General features: G+C 41.2%; 1 protein-coding gene across 1 annotated transcript in view; it reads right to left on the bottom strand.

Moving 5' to 3' along the window:
- Positions 1-14,110: 14,110 nt before the first annotated feature.
- Positions 14,111-19,434, bottom strand: part of LOC106582899 (mannosyl-oligosaccharide 1,2-alpha-mannosidase IA) — a 218,104-nt gene continuing 212,780 nt past the window's right edge. Inside the window, 2 exon segments of the mRNA XM_082962941.1 lie at positions 14,111-16,226; positions 18,219-18,334. Of these exon segments, the coding sequence (XP_082819067.1) occupies positions 16,082-16,226; positions 18,219-18,334 (261 nt within the window). The 3' untranslated portion in view covers positions 14,111-16,081.

Below are 19,434 nucleotides of genomic sequence, written 5' to 3'. Positions count from 1 at the left end.
CAGTTCAACCACCGTAGAGACATCAGCTTCAGTGTAACCACCATAAAGACATCAGCTTCAGGACAATCACCAAAGAGACATTAGCTTTAGTACAGACACCATAGAGACAATAGTTTCAGTACAACCAAGATAGAGACATCAGTTTCAGTACAACCAACATAGAGACAATACATGTAGCTTCAGTACCACCACTATAGAGACATCAGCTTCAGTACAACCACTATAGAGACACTAGATTTAGTACACCCACCATAGAGATATCAGCTTCAGTTCAACCACCATAGAGACATTACATGTAGCTTCAGTTCAACCACCATAGTGACATTACATGTAGCTTCAGAACAACCAATATAGAGACATCAGCTTCAGTACAACCACTATAGAGACATTAGCTTTAGTATAACCACCAGAGAGTCATCAGCTTTTGTAAAACCACCATAGAGACATCAGCTTCAGCACAACCACTCTAGACACATCAGCTTCAGTACAACAACCATAGAGACAGAAGCTTCAGTACAACCACCATAGAGACATTAGCTTTAGTACAACCACCATAGAGACATCAGCTTCAGATCAACCGCCATAGAGAAACCAGCTTCAGTACAACCACCATAGAGACATCAGCTTCAGTTGAATCACCATGGAGACATTAGCTTTAGTATAACTACCATAGAGACAGTATCTTCAATACAACCACCATAGAGACATAAGCTTCAGTACAACCACTATAGAGACATTAGCTTTAGTACACCCACCATAGAGACATCAGCTTCAGTACACCCAGCATAGACTTCAGCTTCAGTACACCCACCATAGACATCAGCTTCAGTACATCCACCATAGACATCAGCTTCAGTACATCCACCATAGACATCAGCTTCAGTACAACCACCATAGAGATATTAGCTTTAGTATAGCCACCATAGAGAAATCAGCTTTTGTAAAACCACCATAGAGACATCAGCTTTTGCAAAACCACCATAGAGACATCAGCTTCAGTACAACCACTATAGAGACATCAAAACATCAGCTTCAGTACAACCACCATAGAGATATCAGCTTCAGTACAACCACCATAGAGACATTACATGTAGCTTCAGTACAACCACTATAGAGACATCAGCTTCAGTAGATTCACCATAGAGATATTAACTTCAGTACAACCACCATAGAGTCATCAGCACAACCACTATAGAGTCATCAGCTTCAGTACAACCACTATAGAGACTAGAGGTTGACCGTTTAATCGGAATGGCCGATTAATTAGGGCCGATTTCAAGTTTTCATAACAATCGGTATTTTTGGCCACCGATTTGCCTAATTGAAAAAAAAATGTACAGCTTTATTTAACTAGGCAAGTCAGATTATTAAGAACACATTCTTATTTTCAATGGCGGCCTAGGAATGGGGGTTAACTGCCTTTTTCAGGGGGGATTCGTTTTTGCAACCTTCGGTTACTAGTCCAACGCTCTAACCACCTGCCTTACATTGCACTCCACGAGGAGCCTGCATGGCAGGCTGACTACCTGTTACGCGAGGGCAGCAAGAAGACAAGGTAAGTTGCTAGCTAGCATTAAACTTATCTTAACATAATCACTAGTTAAACTAGTAATATCATCAACCATGTGTAGTTATCTAATGTGTCCTGCGTTGCATATAATCGATGCGGTGCCTGTTAATTTCTCATTGAATCACACCCTACTTCGACAAAAGGGTGATGATTTAACAAGCGCATTTGTGAAAGAAGCACTGTCGTTGCACCAATGTACCTAACCATAAACATCAATGCCTTTCTTTAAAATCAATACACAAGTATATATTTTTATACCTGCATATTTAGTTAATATTGCCTGCTAACATGAAATTGTGTCACATGTCTAGCGTTCATTGCACGCAGAGTCAGGGTATATGCAACAGTTTGGGCCGCCTGGCTCGTTGCGAACTAATTTGCCAGAATTTTACGTAATTATGACATAACATTGAAGGTTGTGCAATGTAACAAAATACGGAACAGTTCCGTATTTCACTAAAAGAAAAAACTTTCGTTTTTGAGATGATAGTTTCCGGATTCGACCATATTAATGACCTAAGGCTCGTATTTCTGTGTGATTATTCAATTATAATTAAGTGTATGATTTGATAGAGCAATCTGACTGAGCGGTGGTAGGCACCAGCAGGCTCGTAAGCATTCATTCAAACAGCACTTTCGTGCGTTTTGCCAGCAGCCCTTCGCTGTGCTTCAAGAATTGCGCTGTTTATGACTTCAAGCCGGGTGGGTATAATTTGTGGAACGTTCCAACAGGAATCTATTCCAAAAACGTAGTAAATAACAAGGTTGCCAAAAAACAACGCATACAAAGTTGTATAGCGGCAGAATAAGATTTTTCACTCATCACGTTTATTCCGAAATATGTCTGTCCTCACTCTGGTTGCCTATGGACAAACATTAAGAATAAGCTACGTGGTGAGTTGATGCCTATTCGGCAGCTAGTTAGCTAGGTTTGTATGCGTTGCTACTTTGTATGCGTTGTTGGTTGGCAACCTTTTACTTTACATTTTTTGGAACAGATTCCTTTTGGAACGTTCCACAAATTATACCCACCCCTTCAAGCCTATCAACTCCCAAGATGAGGCTGGTGTAACCGATGTGAAATGGCTAGCTAGTTAGCGGGGTGCGCGCTAATAGCGTTTCAAACGTCACTCGCTCTGAGACTTGGAGTAGTCGTTCCCCTTCTTCTACATGGGTAACGCTGCTACGAGGGTAGCTGTTGTCGATGTGTTCCTGGTTCGAGCCCAGGTAGGAGCGAGGAGAGGGACGGAAGCTATACTGTTAATCTGGCAATACGAAAGTGCCTATAATAACATCCAATAGTCAAAGGTATATGAAATACAAATAGAGAGAAATAGTCCTATAATTCCTATAATAACTACAACCTAAAACTTCTTACCTGGGAATATTGAAGACTCATGTTAAAAGGAACCACCAGCTTTCATATGTTCCCATGTTCTGAGCAAGACATTTAAACATTAGCTTCGAATCACCACAGAGACATTAGCTTCAGTACAACCACCATAGAGACATCAAAACATCAGCTTCAGTACATCCACCATAGAGACATTAGCTTTAGTACAACCACCATAGAGATATCAGCTTCAGTACAACAACCATAGAGACATTACATGTAGCTTCAGTACAACCACCGTAGAGACATCAGCTTCAGTACAACCACTATAGAGACATCAGCTTCAGTACATCCACCATAGAGACACACCTTCGGGCTAGTGCGGGGAGCAGGAACAGGATGTACTGGGGTATGGTGGCGCACTGGAGGAAGAGTGCGCGGAGCAGGCAGAGGGTACACTGGGTCTTGGAGGCGCACTGGAGGTCTTGAGCGCACGGCCTGCACAACCCGCCCTGGCTGGATGCTCAACTCCGCTCGATAACTGTGGGGTGCGGGAAAAGTTCACACCGGCCTTTGAATGCGCCCTGATGACACAGTGTGCTTCACCGCAAAATACGGTGTCTATTCCATGACTTGCTCCCCACAGTAAGCACGGGAAGTTGTCTTAGGACTCCATCCTGACTCTGCCCAACTCCCCTTGTGCCCCCCTCCTACATTTTTTGGGGGGGCTGCCTCTCAGCCTTGCCTTTCGGAGCATATAGAGCCTCATAGTATCGTCGCTCCTCTTTCGCTGCTTCGATTTCCTCCGTCGGACGACGATACTCCCCAGCCTGCCTCCAGGGTCCTTTACCATCCAAAATCTCCTCCCAAGTCCATTCCTCCAGATACTTCTGCTGCTCCTTACCACGCTGCTTGGTCCTTCTTTGGTGGGTGATTCTGTCACAGCTGTTAGAAGGAGCGGACCAAGATGCAGCGTTTTCGTAGTTCCACATATTTATTTAACCAGTGAAACCGAATGCAACAATTAAACACTTCAAAATATACACTAAACAACAAACCGTGACGCAGGAGGATCAAATACACTCACAACGAATAATCACCCACAAACACATGTGACACAAGCATCAACTTAAATAGGACCTCCAATTAGAGACAACGACAACCTGCTGTCTCTAATTGGAGGTCATGCCAAACAACACCAACATAGAAATGCAAAACTAGAAACTGAACATAGACATACAAAAACAGATAAACACCCCCTGTCACGCCCTGACCTACTCTACCATAGAAAATAACCACTCACTATGGTCAGGATGTGACATAGGGGATCAAATATATACTTCTAATTTGGAATCAAACGTTTTATTTAGAAAGCTGTAGGACAATATTTCACAAGATAAACATCCCCCTCATGAATTATTCGCGCAATAAAAAATATCTAGTCAGTCCCATTTTGTTTGCATAGTCTGGATTTTCAATCTGTAGATGCTCCACAGATGGTCACACTACCAACAAATGATCTGTTGATAAGCAACTGCTTGCTAAGGTTACAGTTAGGGTTAGGTTTAGAAAAAGGGTTAGGATTAGGGTAAGTGTTAAGTTTAACTTTAGGATAAGGGTGAAGGGTTAGTACATAGTTAGTTGAAATGTTACTGATAGTCTGTAGAGCATCTACAGATGGAGTATCCAACTAGTGTTAGCCTGCCAAATAGTCTGTCAGAAAATTGGTTACCATGTCTTATCTTGCATAATACATCATTTTGTTATTTGGGCTGCCCTTGCTTCCCGAGTTAATAGACAGATTGATATTAAATATATATATATATCAGGAAGGAGCACAAGAGAAAAAGCTGTTAAAGGGGTGTAAAAGTTATTTGTGCAATAAGACTTTGTTTGGAACGGTACCCAGCTGCCTCTCCATTACAATTATCTTAATTGAGGCCCTTTTTTATGAACTGTGTGTTTCAATCACTCCAAAGTGTGGTGATTGAAAGAGCCCGACTGTCAATCAACAGTGGCGGCCCATTATTACCGTCTGCTTTTGCACAGAAGAGTTTTCCTATTATGAATCCCCTTCAACAGGAATATACTGCTTTCAAAGCACTACCTGGCTCTTTCGATTAGCACACTCTTGATTTTCAAACCGTGCCTGGCCTTCTCCACCCACTTCCGCAACAAACTCCCAGAGCTGCGTTAATGATCTATAAACTCCCCGAGACTTATACGCAAACGTGTTTGCAACTGCACTAGCACCAGAAGATTATTTTGAAGCCACTTGAAGCTAAAAATCAAGGAAAACGTTCTAAGGTACAAATGTGGTCTTACTTCGTTTCATACCAGTGACTTCATAATGTGCATTGCAATCTGCTGTGTACAGTTAGCCATCTAGAAATCAACGATAATGACACAAAAATTATGGAAAAACATAAAATCACAGCTGTGATTCAGATCTGAATAAGGATAGTCCTCATTACACTTTGGCCATTGTGATATGCAAAAGTGATTAAAGTAACATTAAAAAGCAATAATGCCAGCTCTTTGGCTTTGCATGATATGTTCGTTATGGACTTTAATAATAATGAAGGAGAGTGGGAAAAAAAAGTCCTGCAAATCCTAGGCTCACCATAGAGCAGCAAGTATGCCCCAGTCATCGTCTAGCTTTAATTAATCAGTGGTATCACTTATACAAATGAACGAAGCACAATAACAATTAATCTGTCTTGATGTTATAACACCATAGAACAATAAGCAGAACATCACTTCAGCATATTGCTACAGATGGGCTTGATAACGCCACACTGAAAGTAAACTGCAAGCGTATCATCACAGTATACTGGGAATCCCTTTGTGAATCGTCCCTATTTTGAATTAAAATAATATTTAGGATAAACATGAAAGTAGACATGATAGCATTCCGTTCACCTGATCCATCATCAAGGTGTCTAGTGCAGAATTCATTCTCTGTGTATTACGGTGTCCATATAAGGACGCCACGTCCATGGAAGTTGTGACTCTGTTCTAATATGGACACCGTAGAAGAATAACCTCTGACTGATGCCCTCAGGTGGTGACAGAGCCAGAGAGGTTCTGCCTTCCAACACAATCAGCAGTCAATAGAGCTCCTGTATTCGGACTATAAAATGTTCTGGTCCCCCCCTTGTTCACTACACACTAAATCAAGCCATTCTGAAGGTTTTTCATCCAGGTGTGAATCAGCTATTCATAAAGTAGAACACAAGTGCAAAAATAACTATTACACCTGTAGATGCAGGTGAAATGATCATCTGCCAAATTAATAACTAACTAATAAAAACTGCTCTCAGGTGGCTCTATTGGACGGTAATGGAAGCAGGTGGAGGGCCATTGGTCAAACACCGGGGGGAAGGAGTCCTTGGAAAAGAAGCTAGACATGAATCATGCAAATGTTTCTTTCATCAAATTGCCACCGGAGAGCAGGGGAGTCCCAGGCACGGGACAGCTTGGAGGCTCAGAAGGGCTGGCGTCAGGCCCAATGTCCACAACTAACTCTATATATCCCATCTCCGGAGTTGTCTGGTTGGTCAAAAAAGGTTGGGATGTAGAACTGATATTATTATGGTGGCAGTGGGAATTTGTGTTTGAATGGGAGTTCACTGACTGTTTGGGTTGAGATTCATTGCATGGTGGCTGAATTTTGTCACAGGGACTGAACGACAGTTGTACAATTACAGATCCAGAATGAAAACAATTGAAAATGCAGTGCAATGGTCTCCCAGGTGTCTAATGTTGTATGAATGTCTTTTTAGGTATTGCACAACTGATTTCTGGATGACTGTGGGTATTGAAGTGTAACTTCACTACAGAAACAAACTGCACCCCTTTGGAGGTAACTCAAAACAGAAGGTTTCAACTCTAGGCCAACCTTGGCATTTATACTTCTGTAGAACTCTCTTACATTTTGTGTGGAAACTTTTAACCCTGAAACTACCAAACTAGACACTCTAATGTACTTGTCCTCTTGCTCAGTTGTGCACCGGGGCCTCCCACTCTTCTTTCTATTCTGGTTAGAGACAGTTTGCGCTGTTCTGTGAAGGGTGCAGTACACAGCGTTGTACGAGATCTTCAGTTTCTTGGCAATTTCTCGCATGGAATAGCCTTCATTTCTCAGAACAAGAATAGACTGACGAGTTTCAGAAGAAAGTTATTTGTTTCTGGCCATTTTGAGCCTGTAATCGAACTCACAAATGCTGATGTTCCAGATACTCAACTAGTCTAAAGAAGGCCAGTTTTATTGCTTCTTTAATAAGAACAACAGGTTTCAGCTGTGATAACAGAATTGCAAAAGGGTTTTCTAATTATCAATTAGCCTTTTTTTAAATGATAAACTTGGATTAGCTAACACAACGTGCCATTGGAACACAGGAGTGATGGTTGCTGATAATGGGCCTCTGTACACCTATGTAGATATTCCATTAAAAATCAGCTACAATAGTCATTTACAACATTAACAATGTCTACACCGTATTTCTGATCAATTTGATGTTATTTTAATGGATAAAAAAGCAGCTTTTCTTTCAAAAACAAGGACATTTCTAAGTGACCCCAAACTTTTGAACAGTAGTGTAAATACTTACTTTTATTGACAAAAAGTTATTAATTGATCCTGAGCGACAATTAGCATTAGCATCGCTGCCAGTGAAACAATTGGAATGGTAGGGCGTATGGCAGGATGTTTCTAAACGTATGCCCAAATCCTCAGTCACTTCAACCAAATGTTATAGCAACCAAAATCCCAAAACAAGTTGCACATATTGAATATTGGAGGGTATTATACAAATTCAGGTATTTATATAACACTTCCCATTGAATAAATATTTAGTTCGTAGGTTGTTTTGATCCTGGACTCTGATTGGTTGATAGCAGGGAGTTACATCACCAATATCCCTGTATTCTCCGGCTAATGCCTGCCATAGATCAGGTGAATATTTTTTTCATTGCATTGTATGAGGTTTTTCTTCTTATCTAAACTTGGGAGGTGACTTGATGTTGTGCAAGGTTGCAATGTCTTCAAATGTTTTTGTGTTATTTCCTGTTTTACAGCTTCGATGCTCTGGAGCCTGGTGTTGTTGTCGCAAAGGAGCGTTCGGACTCAATCGGGACCAGGTTTCACCTGCTGCGCAACGCTGACATCCTTCCTCCCATAGATGGTATGCCTGTACAAGCACCACCTGGACTGGACATAGCAAGGTCAGGGAGTTTTGCAACGAAGAGGCTATAGACATCACATGCCCTGCACCAAAGTCAAGGGCAGGACAGAAACAAGCTCTCCGAATATAGATTCCCTTGTTTATGTGTGGTTCAGACGGACCAGTCATCAGCACTGTCTGCAGTTCCTCTATTCACGTGACTCTCTCCTAACACACGCCATACGTTGCTGCTACTATTTACTGTAGGCTACTACCACTTTTAGTCTTAATCTTTACTACACTACTCACTGTTAAGCACATGATCTCACATGTGAATCCTTAAAGAGATGGGTGGGGCTGGTTTAAGAGGGTGTGAACAATGCTGAATGGGTGTAGACAAAGGAGAGCTCTCCAGTAGGTACCAAAACATTCAAAGGATCTTTTCTCAAAAGTGAGTTTACAAGTGTATCAACTTTCAAAGCAGAATGACTTTCCCATTGTTCCTCAAAAATGCAGTGTATGATAAACCATTTTGTAGCTCTGAGTCTCTATTTTTTACCAACGTAAAAAAAATAAAACATTTCAAATTTTGCTACATAAGACCGAATCCAGGTGGTGAGTCACATATCTCTATAGATTATCTGTCTACCTGGTCAAAATCACTGATACAAACCCCCCCCCTCCCCTCCAGAGAAACCTAGATTCAAATAAAGGTCCTATCTATAACATTTCTATAGGCATAAATATGTATTTTTGTTTGGGGTCAAAATGACCACAAAGGAGTTTAATTTTCTAAAACAAAATGATTTAAATGCATTAAGAACAAGTGGATTGACAAAGTCATGAAAAATTGAAAGAATTTAAGAAACCACCTTTGGGCTATGAGATCTACATTATGCCTATTGGGTCAAAATGATCCCAGTCGATAGTTTGAGAGTTACAAAGATGATAAGATTTCTCCAGAGCTCCACTCAGGGCTCAGCATCTGTACATTGATTATTGCTGCTCCTCAGTTGAAGAGGTCCATATAACTATTTAGAGTCTAGACATAATGCCAGCACACAATTCAAACTAACCCTGCAAATGTTCATGTAAAATCATTGGTGAGTGTTATTCTTCTCAAGGATGTGGTACTTAATGCTGTTCGAACCTGGTTGAATCATTAGAATTGCAATAAGTGATTGCAACAACCTTTAAATCAAGCATAGCCTGCCTATTATCCTGTAAAACACAACAGAATCTAAGAGCAATGAGTTTCATTTCAATCTTCACAAACAAAAACACATTTCAGTTTAAACAATTATCCTGTAAACATATTTTGTATTCTAGAGCGTCGTCAGTCTACGTGCGTTCCAAAAAGCTTTAGCACATTCCCATCAGAACACACATAATTGAGATGTGTTAAAAGCATAAGGCAGGTTTTCCTTTAACAAAATTGTTATGGCTTGGAATAAACTAGGCAAAACTCACACCCATGTTGATTTTAGTATACTCCTGTTAAAACAAAACAATGGTATGAAGCCCATTCAAAAGCACCTGCACAATAACAAGACAAAACTATCTCCTATATGAAAATCCATAATATCTGAAGAGAGAGATAGAGAGAGCCCTCAAACCATTGTCAAAACACCACCTGCTGAGAAAATAGGGCTCATTCCAAAGTTTTTAATGCCTTAATTCTCTTCAAGCTGCGGTCACTGTAATGTCACAGAGAGGGCGATATGCATAGTATACGGCGCTGTGAGTGACAACTGGATATTAATTACAAAGAACTTGGTAGACAAAATTTGCGTTCGATTAATCAGGACAGACATTCTGAAATAAGTTCTCTGATTATTCAAAGCCTCAGGAGAAAAAAAATTCAACATGAATTGGTATAAGAGCCTGCTTCACTCTGGCAACTGCTGACAGACCGCAAATCACCAGCTCCAAACACAGCATAAACAGTCACTGACGTTTACTGAGGCAGAATAATTCCACATTGTTATTTCGCCCACATTGTTTTCTCTGTAATTTTAACCCTGAACCGTGTGACCTTGAATTACCATGCAATCCTGCAAACTACAGTACGAATCATACAATAGTTCACTGAATAGACTTTTGAACAGATTCCTTCACTGGATGTCTTCTTCTGTTGAACTCAGTATTCATGAGGGTTGTGTTCACTAGTAATAAAATGGAAGGAAACGTTCCGAAACGAGGAGGTACTATCTGGAATTGTCCAATAAGAAAGGTTTATTTCTGTTTTCGTTGTAAAATATTTTGCTACACTGTGCTCTAATGAACATGAGGTCCAAGTGCTATTGTGGATGTCTGTGTTAGCAGCTGATGATGCAGCTGTGATTGCATCCTCTCCCTAACAAGGTGTTGGTAGCTGGGTGACCCAGGACTATTGGACCTTGAGAAGTGCTGGCGATGCAGTTTTCTGACAGACCAATCAGCACACCGTTGTCTGGGGAATCTGCTCAACACACACCCACATGCACCCAGACTCACGAGCGTTTGGCCAGTAACTGAAACGTCGCTGGTTCGAATCCCCGAGCCGGCATGGTGGAAAAATCTGCTGTTCTGCCCTTGACTATGGCAGTTAACCCCCAACAACAACTGCTCCCCGGGTGCCGATGATGTGGATGTCGATTAAGGCAGCCCTCCACACCTCTCTGATTTCGGTTAAATCCAGAAGACACACTTCGGTTGAATGCATTCAGTCGAGCAACTGATTAGCTATCCCCTTTCACACGCACACAGTTGGGGAAAACACAAATCCTTGTCTCCTCTCACAAGCTGGGTGACTTGGAAGACACCATGGAAAATTCCATTCTATTATGATAATGTTGAACAGAAATGTGAGTATGCCTGTATGCCCTGGAAAAATAGGATAATTTCCCAACATCATACAATTTTGACATTTAGATTTGCTAATCATGAAATTGGACAAAAACATCAGTTTTCATTAGCAACGTAATCTAATCATGAAACCTTTAAACTCGTCAAATAAAGTGTAATTATCTCCTAAAGGTATGTATTTCATTCTCTTGGCCATGCATTCAAATCAATATCCTTCTCACTGAATGCAGTTCTGTCTTCCAAGCAACAGCAAGCGTCAGTTCTCCCCACCCAAATAAAGCAGAGTTAGATTAGAGCAACGCTTGTATCCAATACATCAACAGATGCTATACTATAAATGGTGTGCTCCATTTTCATCGTACTGTAACAAAAGCAGCCATTAAACTGCTATATCTCCAACTGAGGGAAACACAAGAACAGAAGAATAGAATTGAGCGAGGATAGAGATTCATTGAATCTGAAAGGAAAGAGGTTCATTAGAATTTGATAATGCTTGGGGAAATGCTTAATGTTTTTGCCTCCATTGTTTGACCTTTAGTCTGTCATATTCAGGCCTGCTCTGTGTCTTCCATCTTTTTCTATTGAACAATGACATGGAATTGTCTGCCTTTGGAGTCCGGCCTTTGGAAAATTGGCCTTTCACCGCAAAGAGCGGTCAAAAACTAAAACAGACCCGTCCTTTCACAAGATTAGATATGTGCAGTTTCTTATCTTTTGTTGAAGTATTATCCTGAAAATTGTTCAATTGTTTCTCATTTTTTACTCTTCAAAACCCTGAGAGAAAATAACCACTTAACAAACCATGAAGGTGCGCACAGACAAGACACAGGGAGAGAGAGGGGGCGGGGGTAAAAGCCATTGAGCATGAAGTCAAATCTTGATCTTAATTTCATCCCTTGAAGAGGGAGGTTGAATAAGGAAACAGCCTTGAATTATAGTCTGTCTCGCTGCCTCCCTGGTCATCGGAAGAGACAGAGGGAAGTGAGCAGACATATGCTAATACAACACATCTCCCGCCCCTCTTCTTTACAGTGCACACTGACGATAATATAAATCCCCTGCCATTCCCCTTTGTTGTCCACACGCACACCATGTCCACGCCAAGCGTTGTCGGGCCTTCCTCTGCGAGGCGGCCATATTGATCGCAGTACATGCACATAGGGCCCCAGCACGGGGAGAGCGATGGAGGCCGTAAGTGAGCCGTGTGGGGCCGCCGAGACCAAGCTGTGAGAGGAAGATAACGATGGTCTCTCACTAAGCAGCAGTGGCTGGCCCCCACCGTCTCCTCTGCTCTGTTTCACTGGAATTATTACGGGGGGAAAAAGACAGGAGGGATTATCAGTATCAGTCCCAGGTGCATTCAAATGTACAGTAATCCCCCCCATCCGTAGCCCCCGACACCGAACAGGGCTGCTCATGGATGCACACCGTGCTCCCTTTCTCTCACCTTCTTTCTATCTAAGACCTTAAATCTAAGGCATCTCTTAGTATGTCAGCATGTCTTTGTCTCTGTTTGAATTAAAAAACATTGTGTAAAGGTAAGAAAGGGGGAGAATTTCAGGCATTTGTTAGAAAAGACTATTGTCTGTGTTTTTGTCTGCTTGACTTAAACCATTACCTAAGCAACGTACATTTACTCTGTTGACAAAATATAATACAATTCTAATAACTTGATTTGGATGAGTCCTTCTGGCTACATGTGAAGGTATACTATTTGGAGCAGAATGAAATGAAATTGGCCCTCCTGTGTTCCATTGGTGTGATGACTAAACCCACATTATTCATTTTTGATTCCTAATTGCTGGAACCTTACCTATCTTGGAGACTCCCCCCCCCATCAATTAAATCTGTAATGAACTTCCCCTGTGCCAACAATTAATCATATTTCATCACTCAGTGAGCACCTCATCTCCTCTCATGAAAATCAATGAGGAAAAATTCCATTAAAACACAGACTGATATACTAGCAATGAATCCAAGCAGCATAAAACCAGTGTTGGGGAAGCTACTCTGAAAATATAGTTTACCAAGCTGCCAATTACTTCACACTGGAAGAAATGTATCTACATTAAAGCTACCCTGAAGAATATGCAGTTTACTCAAAGTTACTTTGAATGAGTTCATTACATCCAAACTATTTTGTGATAAATGATCATATATAAATCGGAAATGTCATAGACAACAAATGGCAAGAACCAATCACTTTGGGGTTATATGTTAACAGAAGGTGTAATTTAGCCTATTAAACACAAAAATGATTTTTCCAAGTGAAAATGTTCCAGGTCTAATGCCAAAAAAGAAAGGGAATTATTTCCTACTTCACCCATATTTGTTTTTTTTTTTGCCAAAAAAGTAGTGTGTAGTTCCAGTAGTTAGCTACACCGCTACATTGTGAAAAAGTTAACTACTGAAAACACATTTGAAATTTGTTGAACTACCACTAAGCTACTGCAAAATGTAGTCAAATTACTAGTTGAACTGCATGTAGTTCACTACTCCCCAACACTGCGCAAGTTGTTGAGTCTTTGAGACATAGATGGCATAAAGTATGTCTCGATGTTATGCGAAGAACTACCTTCACAAGAGTTGTACTCAATGTACAGACTGCTTGAAGGCTTAGCTGGCGTGCCCTTCTATGTTCGGATCACTCTTTCACACTATACCTTCTGGCTTCATTTAACCAAGCACCCACTGACTTCACTCAACCAAACACCCATTCCCCTGCAGTGGTTTGTGTACTTGGGCCCAGATTCACAAACCACTTCTTACGCAAAAACTTAAAAAGCTTCTTAAGAAGGTTTTGTGAATGTGGGCCCTGAACTACAATGTGAACAAATATTTCTAACCTTGATGTTATGGAGAATGATCTTGTCTGATATTGATGTTGACAGCCTTGGTTGCTAAGGTATAGGAAACGTTGTATTGGTAGACCTGGAGCACAAAGCTACAGAAAGCAGAGCTTTGCCAATTGCAGCATTGGTGGTACAGATACGTGATGCGGTTTCATATGTGAAGTATGGCGAAGATCTTAGGTTTTCCATATCAATAGGTTAAGTTGACAGTGTATTCAGGAAATACACTCAGTCAATGTGTTGGAAGGTGAGGTCAAACATAGATTTAACACTCCATACAGTAAAAACCATAAGCAGTAATATTAGGGACAGACAAAAAAAAATACAGACAAAGCAAATGAAGTTGCTTTAAATGTACAAAGTTGCACAGGTCTTTTATCAGTATTTGAAAATATTCAACAATGAAAGATAAGTAATAACAATAATTCATATCAACCAGAACTAAAATTAAAGTCAAACATTTTTCCTCTTTTACAGAAACACCTGAGGGAAGCAAATGAAAAAGCAATGAAAATAACGATGTAATTAAGTAAAATAAATCACAAAAGAAACTGAAGATCAGCTAATACAGGGGACCCTTACATTCATCCAGGTATGTACAGCACATTCTCTCTGTATTGGACAGCTGTGATGATACGTATAAGGATGAAATAGGAAAGCGCTGTTCACATTCCCCTCTACGGAATGCATTTTAGGAAACCCTTAGCCTCAAGCCTAACTTTCCCCACTGTGGATTTGAGAGAGCTGGAGCTCTCGATGAGGGCTGTTAACTTTGGCAAGCATATTTGAGCCCAGTCATACTAAGCGACTGGGACAAGCTGTGGTGATCTTGCCTCTGGGGTGGTTGTGAGTGCTTGTGTTACAGTAGCAGGACTAACACTTGTGTTGGAGTCACAGAACTGACACTTGTGTCACAGTAACAGGCTGAGACCTTCTGTTTTAGTCACAGGACTGACACTCGTTCTATAGTGTTACAGTAACATGACTGACACTTGTGTTAAAGTGTTGGTCACAGGACTGACACTCGTTCTGTAGTATTACAGTCACAGGACTGACACTCGTTCTGTAGTATTACAGTCACAGGACTGACACTCGTTCTATAGTGTTACAGTAACATGACTGACACTTGTGTTACGGTGTTGATCACAGGACTGACACTCGTTCTGTAGTATTACAGTCACAGGACTGACACTCGTTCTGTAGTATTACAGTCACAGGACTGACACTCGTTCTGTAGTATTACAGTCACAGGACTGACACTCGTTCTGTAGTATTACAGTCACAGGACTGACACTCGTTCTACAGTGCTACAGTAACATGACTTACACTTGTGTTACAGTCACAGGACCGACACTTGTGTTACAATAACAGGACTGACAGTTGTGTCACAGGTCACAGGTGAGTCACAGGTCTCACAGAATGTGAAGTTACGCTGACTTGCCCTGATGAAAATATGTCACCAGTATTGTACTCTAAACAAATTATAAAGACAAACAATGTATAAAAATGGTCCCTGGACATGTAAGACACTCCCTCTCCCCAACAACCTCTTCAGTTTTCAATTTTTCCCATGCCTGTTATTATTCATTTAACCTGTTTCTGCAAGGAAACTCTGAATAAACAATCCTTTTCAAGGTGGATTTTGAGTATTACATTTCACAATTGTCTATACATTTAATATTCAACACCATTCAAACCTTCCTATTAGTCTGTCGTCTTACTATTGGTCAAATCTCACCACAGAAATGATGTGTTAAGGGAATTATGAGGGGGTGAACAAAAAAACAAACAACTTTGGTCAAAGAGACAGAGAAAAAAGCCATAACAAGATCAAGTGAAATCATTAATTGATTGCGGTGAAAAACGGAATCAAAACAAAAGCTCAGTGGTTCTCTCTCTCTCTCTCACACAATATGGCCCATAATACAGCACTCTTCCCATTACACTTGGGTCTGCAAGATACTCTTGGTTTCCTCACAGAGGAAAGAAGAAAAGAAAAAAAAGGTGCTCTTTTCATGAAAATCATGTTCGTCCTGATTGTCCACAGAAAGTAACGCCGGCAGGAAGTAGTCCCGACCCGGCTCAAGATTATACAATCACAGCGTATACGACAAGATCCTTTACTGGAAAGGAATTGAGAGTCTGTGACAGGGCCCAAGGGACGTTGGCCCTGCATCTTGTTGTGGTGTTGTTACCTGTGTGTAATGTTGTCATGTGTGTGTCTATGTGTGTGTTCGTATGCATGTGATGTAAGAATACGTGTTACTCTGTGTCTGTATCCAGGTGAGTTGTGCAGTGGTTGTACAGTAGGTTGCTACTCCGAGGTCGTCTTGTCATGTGTCCCTCCCTCCCCCTGTAGGCAGCTCTTGCGGACGACGGGCAAGGGGTGAGCTTCCGTGTTGAACACCCAGTCCTCCAGAGGCAGCAGGTCATCGTCAGAGAAGAGCAGGTATAGATACCTGAGAGGTACAAACAGAGTCAGTGTCTTGGGGAAACGAATGGCTAGAATAAAGGATTGGCTGGCTAGTTTTCTCCCAGACTACGGGTATCTAAACAAATACATCATGGCTATAATGCTATTGTAGGAGCCAATACAATTTTTTTAAATCATGGTTGGGCAGTGATAGATTAATTACTGATGAAACAAGTCTCTTTTGTAATGTCTCACACCTATTGAATTAATTATTGACGAATACAATACGTGATGAACAACAGCAAGGTGAAGCGTGTGCTTTATTTAAAGCCTGTGTGGAGATTTTCACCCCCCCAAAAAATCGAAATTATAATTCATCTTATCTCTCCTGAAAAGATTTAGTATAAAACACAGCTTTTTCCATTTTCCCACCAACGTTTTTACGGGTTCTTAATCTAAGGGGGCCCAGACGACACTCACACGTTCCTCACGATCTGAAACAACATCACTATGTGGATTGTCCACATCACTTAACCAGCCCAGAGCAAACGGAGTCAGAGAGGGGGGCTAAATGGAGTCTTTCAGCTGAATCTGAGTTCCTCAATTTCTATTCCTTTCATGATAAGGTTTATCTGTAAATGTTGAAATTAAGATACTGTGCTTGAGTGCACTCAACATATTGTGTGAATATCTTAGACTAATGTGAGTGTTCTCACGATAGACAGACAAGTCAATAGGGTGGAAAGTGTATACCATAGCTAACGAGAAAACATTTCTTCATGCTTTAAAACCCTATGGAGTCTAAGCCAGGGGGATGGGGGGGGGGGGATCTACTAAGCTAACGTATGGAATTGTTTTAAGATGGTCATACCATGGATCATTTATCTATTTGATTTTAAGTTTTAGGATCCTTTAAGGTATAAAAATAAAACTATTATTTGATGTGTAACGGTTGCCGTCGGATAAAGCGGACCAAGACGCAGCGGGGAAATGTGCACTCATCTTCTTTATTAAAGAAAAGAAGGGAAACCAAAATAAACACGTACACAAAAGACACAACGACGAATAACAGTCTGGTAAGGCACAAGGCTATACACAGAACAATCTCCCACAAAACACAAACAAAACACATACCTATATATAGGACTCTCAATCAAAGGCAACTACAAACACCTGCCTCCAATTGAGAGTCCAACACCCAATTACCTAACATAGAAATACTAAACTAGAGAGAACATAGAACATAACCCAAAACCCGGAAATAATAAATCAAACACCCTTCTAAGCAAACCACCACCCCGAACCACATAAAACAAATACCCTCTGCCACGTCCTGACCAAACTACAATACAAATAACCCCTATTACTGGTCAGGACATGACATGATGAAACATTGAATTTAGCCTTACTGCTATTAACCCATAGAAATGCATTGAATAACAGCTTCATACATGGACTAACAAAGAGATAGTTCCCCCCAAAATCTAAAGGAAGTTTGTTCTTAACTGTCTATCCTATATCTGAGAGATATAAGGAAGATCAGGAATTATTTTATTTTATATTTTCTTGTGAGGCTTGTGGGCGTCCTAGAGCAAAACAACCAACATGTACGCGTTCATGAGAGTATCATCTTCCCATAGAGGGGTAAAACTACTACAGACGTCTTCGTGAGAAGACAGATTTTTCGGGACGTCTCATGGTCTGACAAACCCCGCATCTAGCTCTGCCACCTTTCATCGGAGATGCGGAAGGGTGACATCGGTGGATGCAGTGGATTGAGAAGCAGCCCGTGCAAAAAAGATATCTCGAGCTTAAACTAACGGATTTTGATAGGGATTTTTGTATTATGCTAATTCGATCGACTCTAGGGGGCTTTAAACTGCAATTGCCATTTACTTCTTACTACTTCTCAGAAACTGTAAATGCCACTTACACTTAGTGGAAGAAGCTCTGTAGCCATTTACAAATCAAAAAAAGCTAAGTGTTTGCTGGTATATTCTCAGTAGGGGGGGATGTTGACTGGCTATGTTAGACTTACTTGAGTGTCTCGGAAAGGAAAAAGCTTTGTTGCATGTTATCATGGCTGACTGTCTGGGCGTACACGTCTCGGATCCCAGAGAAACCAGCTTCGACTCTGCAGTGTTGCTCCAGAGCCTGGGGAGAAGAATAGAAAGAAGAGTGCAGGAGGGATGTTAATGTCAAAATGGGCATGTACTATACCAGTAGTTAGCCAATGGGCACAGACCGTATCTTCCTACCTATCGATGTAATGACCTCAATTCATATCAAATCAAACTTCCAGTAGTAGGACTGCAGCTCTCAAGTACTGGACTTGCGCAACCCTAATAAGGGAACATAAGGTTGTTTACGGAGAGCCAGAGACAGATGCATCAACCTAGTACCATGTCCTCAAGCACCCTCTTTTACCTCACAGCACACTCACCTCATACGACACCAAACATAAAGCCTACTTATATTAAGGTCTTGTCTGGGGCACCTTATACAATATTCAACGGCATCCAGTAGCACGAGTGAGAACAAGAGTTTGGGGTTGAGGTGGTGAATGGGGGCAAAGCTAATAACGTGGCTCCCAATCCTCTTAGCCATTACAACGAGGGGTTGGGATGTGTGATCAGACTGACACATGCATTAATTATGGGGCACAAAGGTTGACAAAACCCACACTTTGCTTCTTTCTCGTGCAGATGCAACAGTAAGAACAGGGGTCTGTGTTAATTATGGTGCATTAGTCTGCTTTTGTCAAGGGGCAGTAATATGCTAATCAGCCTGGCTAGTTCTGCCCTCACACTGCCTTGTTAGACGTAGCATCGAAGGACATTGACCATGTTCAATTATATGTGCTGTACATTAGTTCCTCAAGAGAATACGCATGGACAGAGACCAGTACAGATGTCAGACCTCAATTTGAACCCTTTCGTCGTAGGGGGGAAATCTGATTTGTTTTTTTATCTAATGATTGGTTTTCTCAGTGCCTATGTGGTCCAACGGTTACAGCCACTAACCCCGGCACACATATGCCAGAGTCGGCATGGCTTTGAATCCGGACCAGTACCCTTTGACTCATGGACGAATGTCTTTTTTTGACGCATTAATTCCACGTGTTTACAGGATTCATTCCGCAGGGTTACAGCACAGCTGTCAAACTCATTCCACTGAGGGCCGAGTGTCTGTGGGTTTTCGCTCCTCACTTGATTGATGAATTAAGGTCACTAATTAGTAAGGAACTCCCCACA

The sequence above is a fragment of the Salmo salar genome, chromosome 02 (genome assembly GCF_965601325.2).
Source record: "Salmo salar chromosome 02, fSalSal1, whole genome shotgun sequence".
NCBI lineage: Eukaryota > Metazoa > Chordata > Actinopteri > Salmoniformes > Salmonidae > Salmo > Salmo salar.
This window is presented reverse-complemented; position numbering and strand designations above follow the sequence as displayed.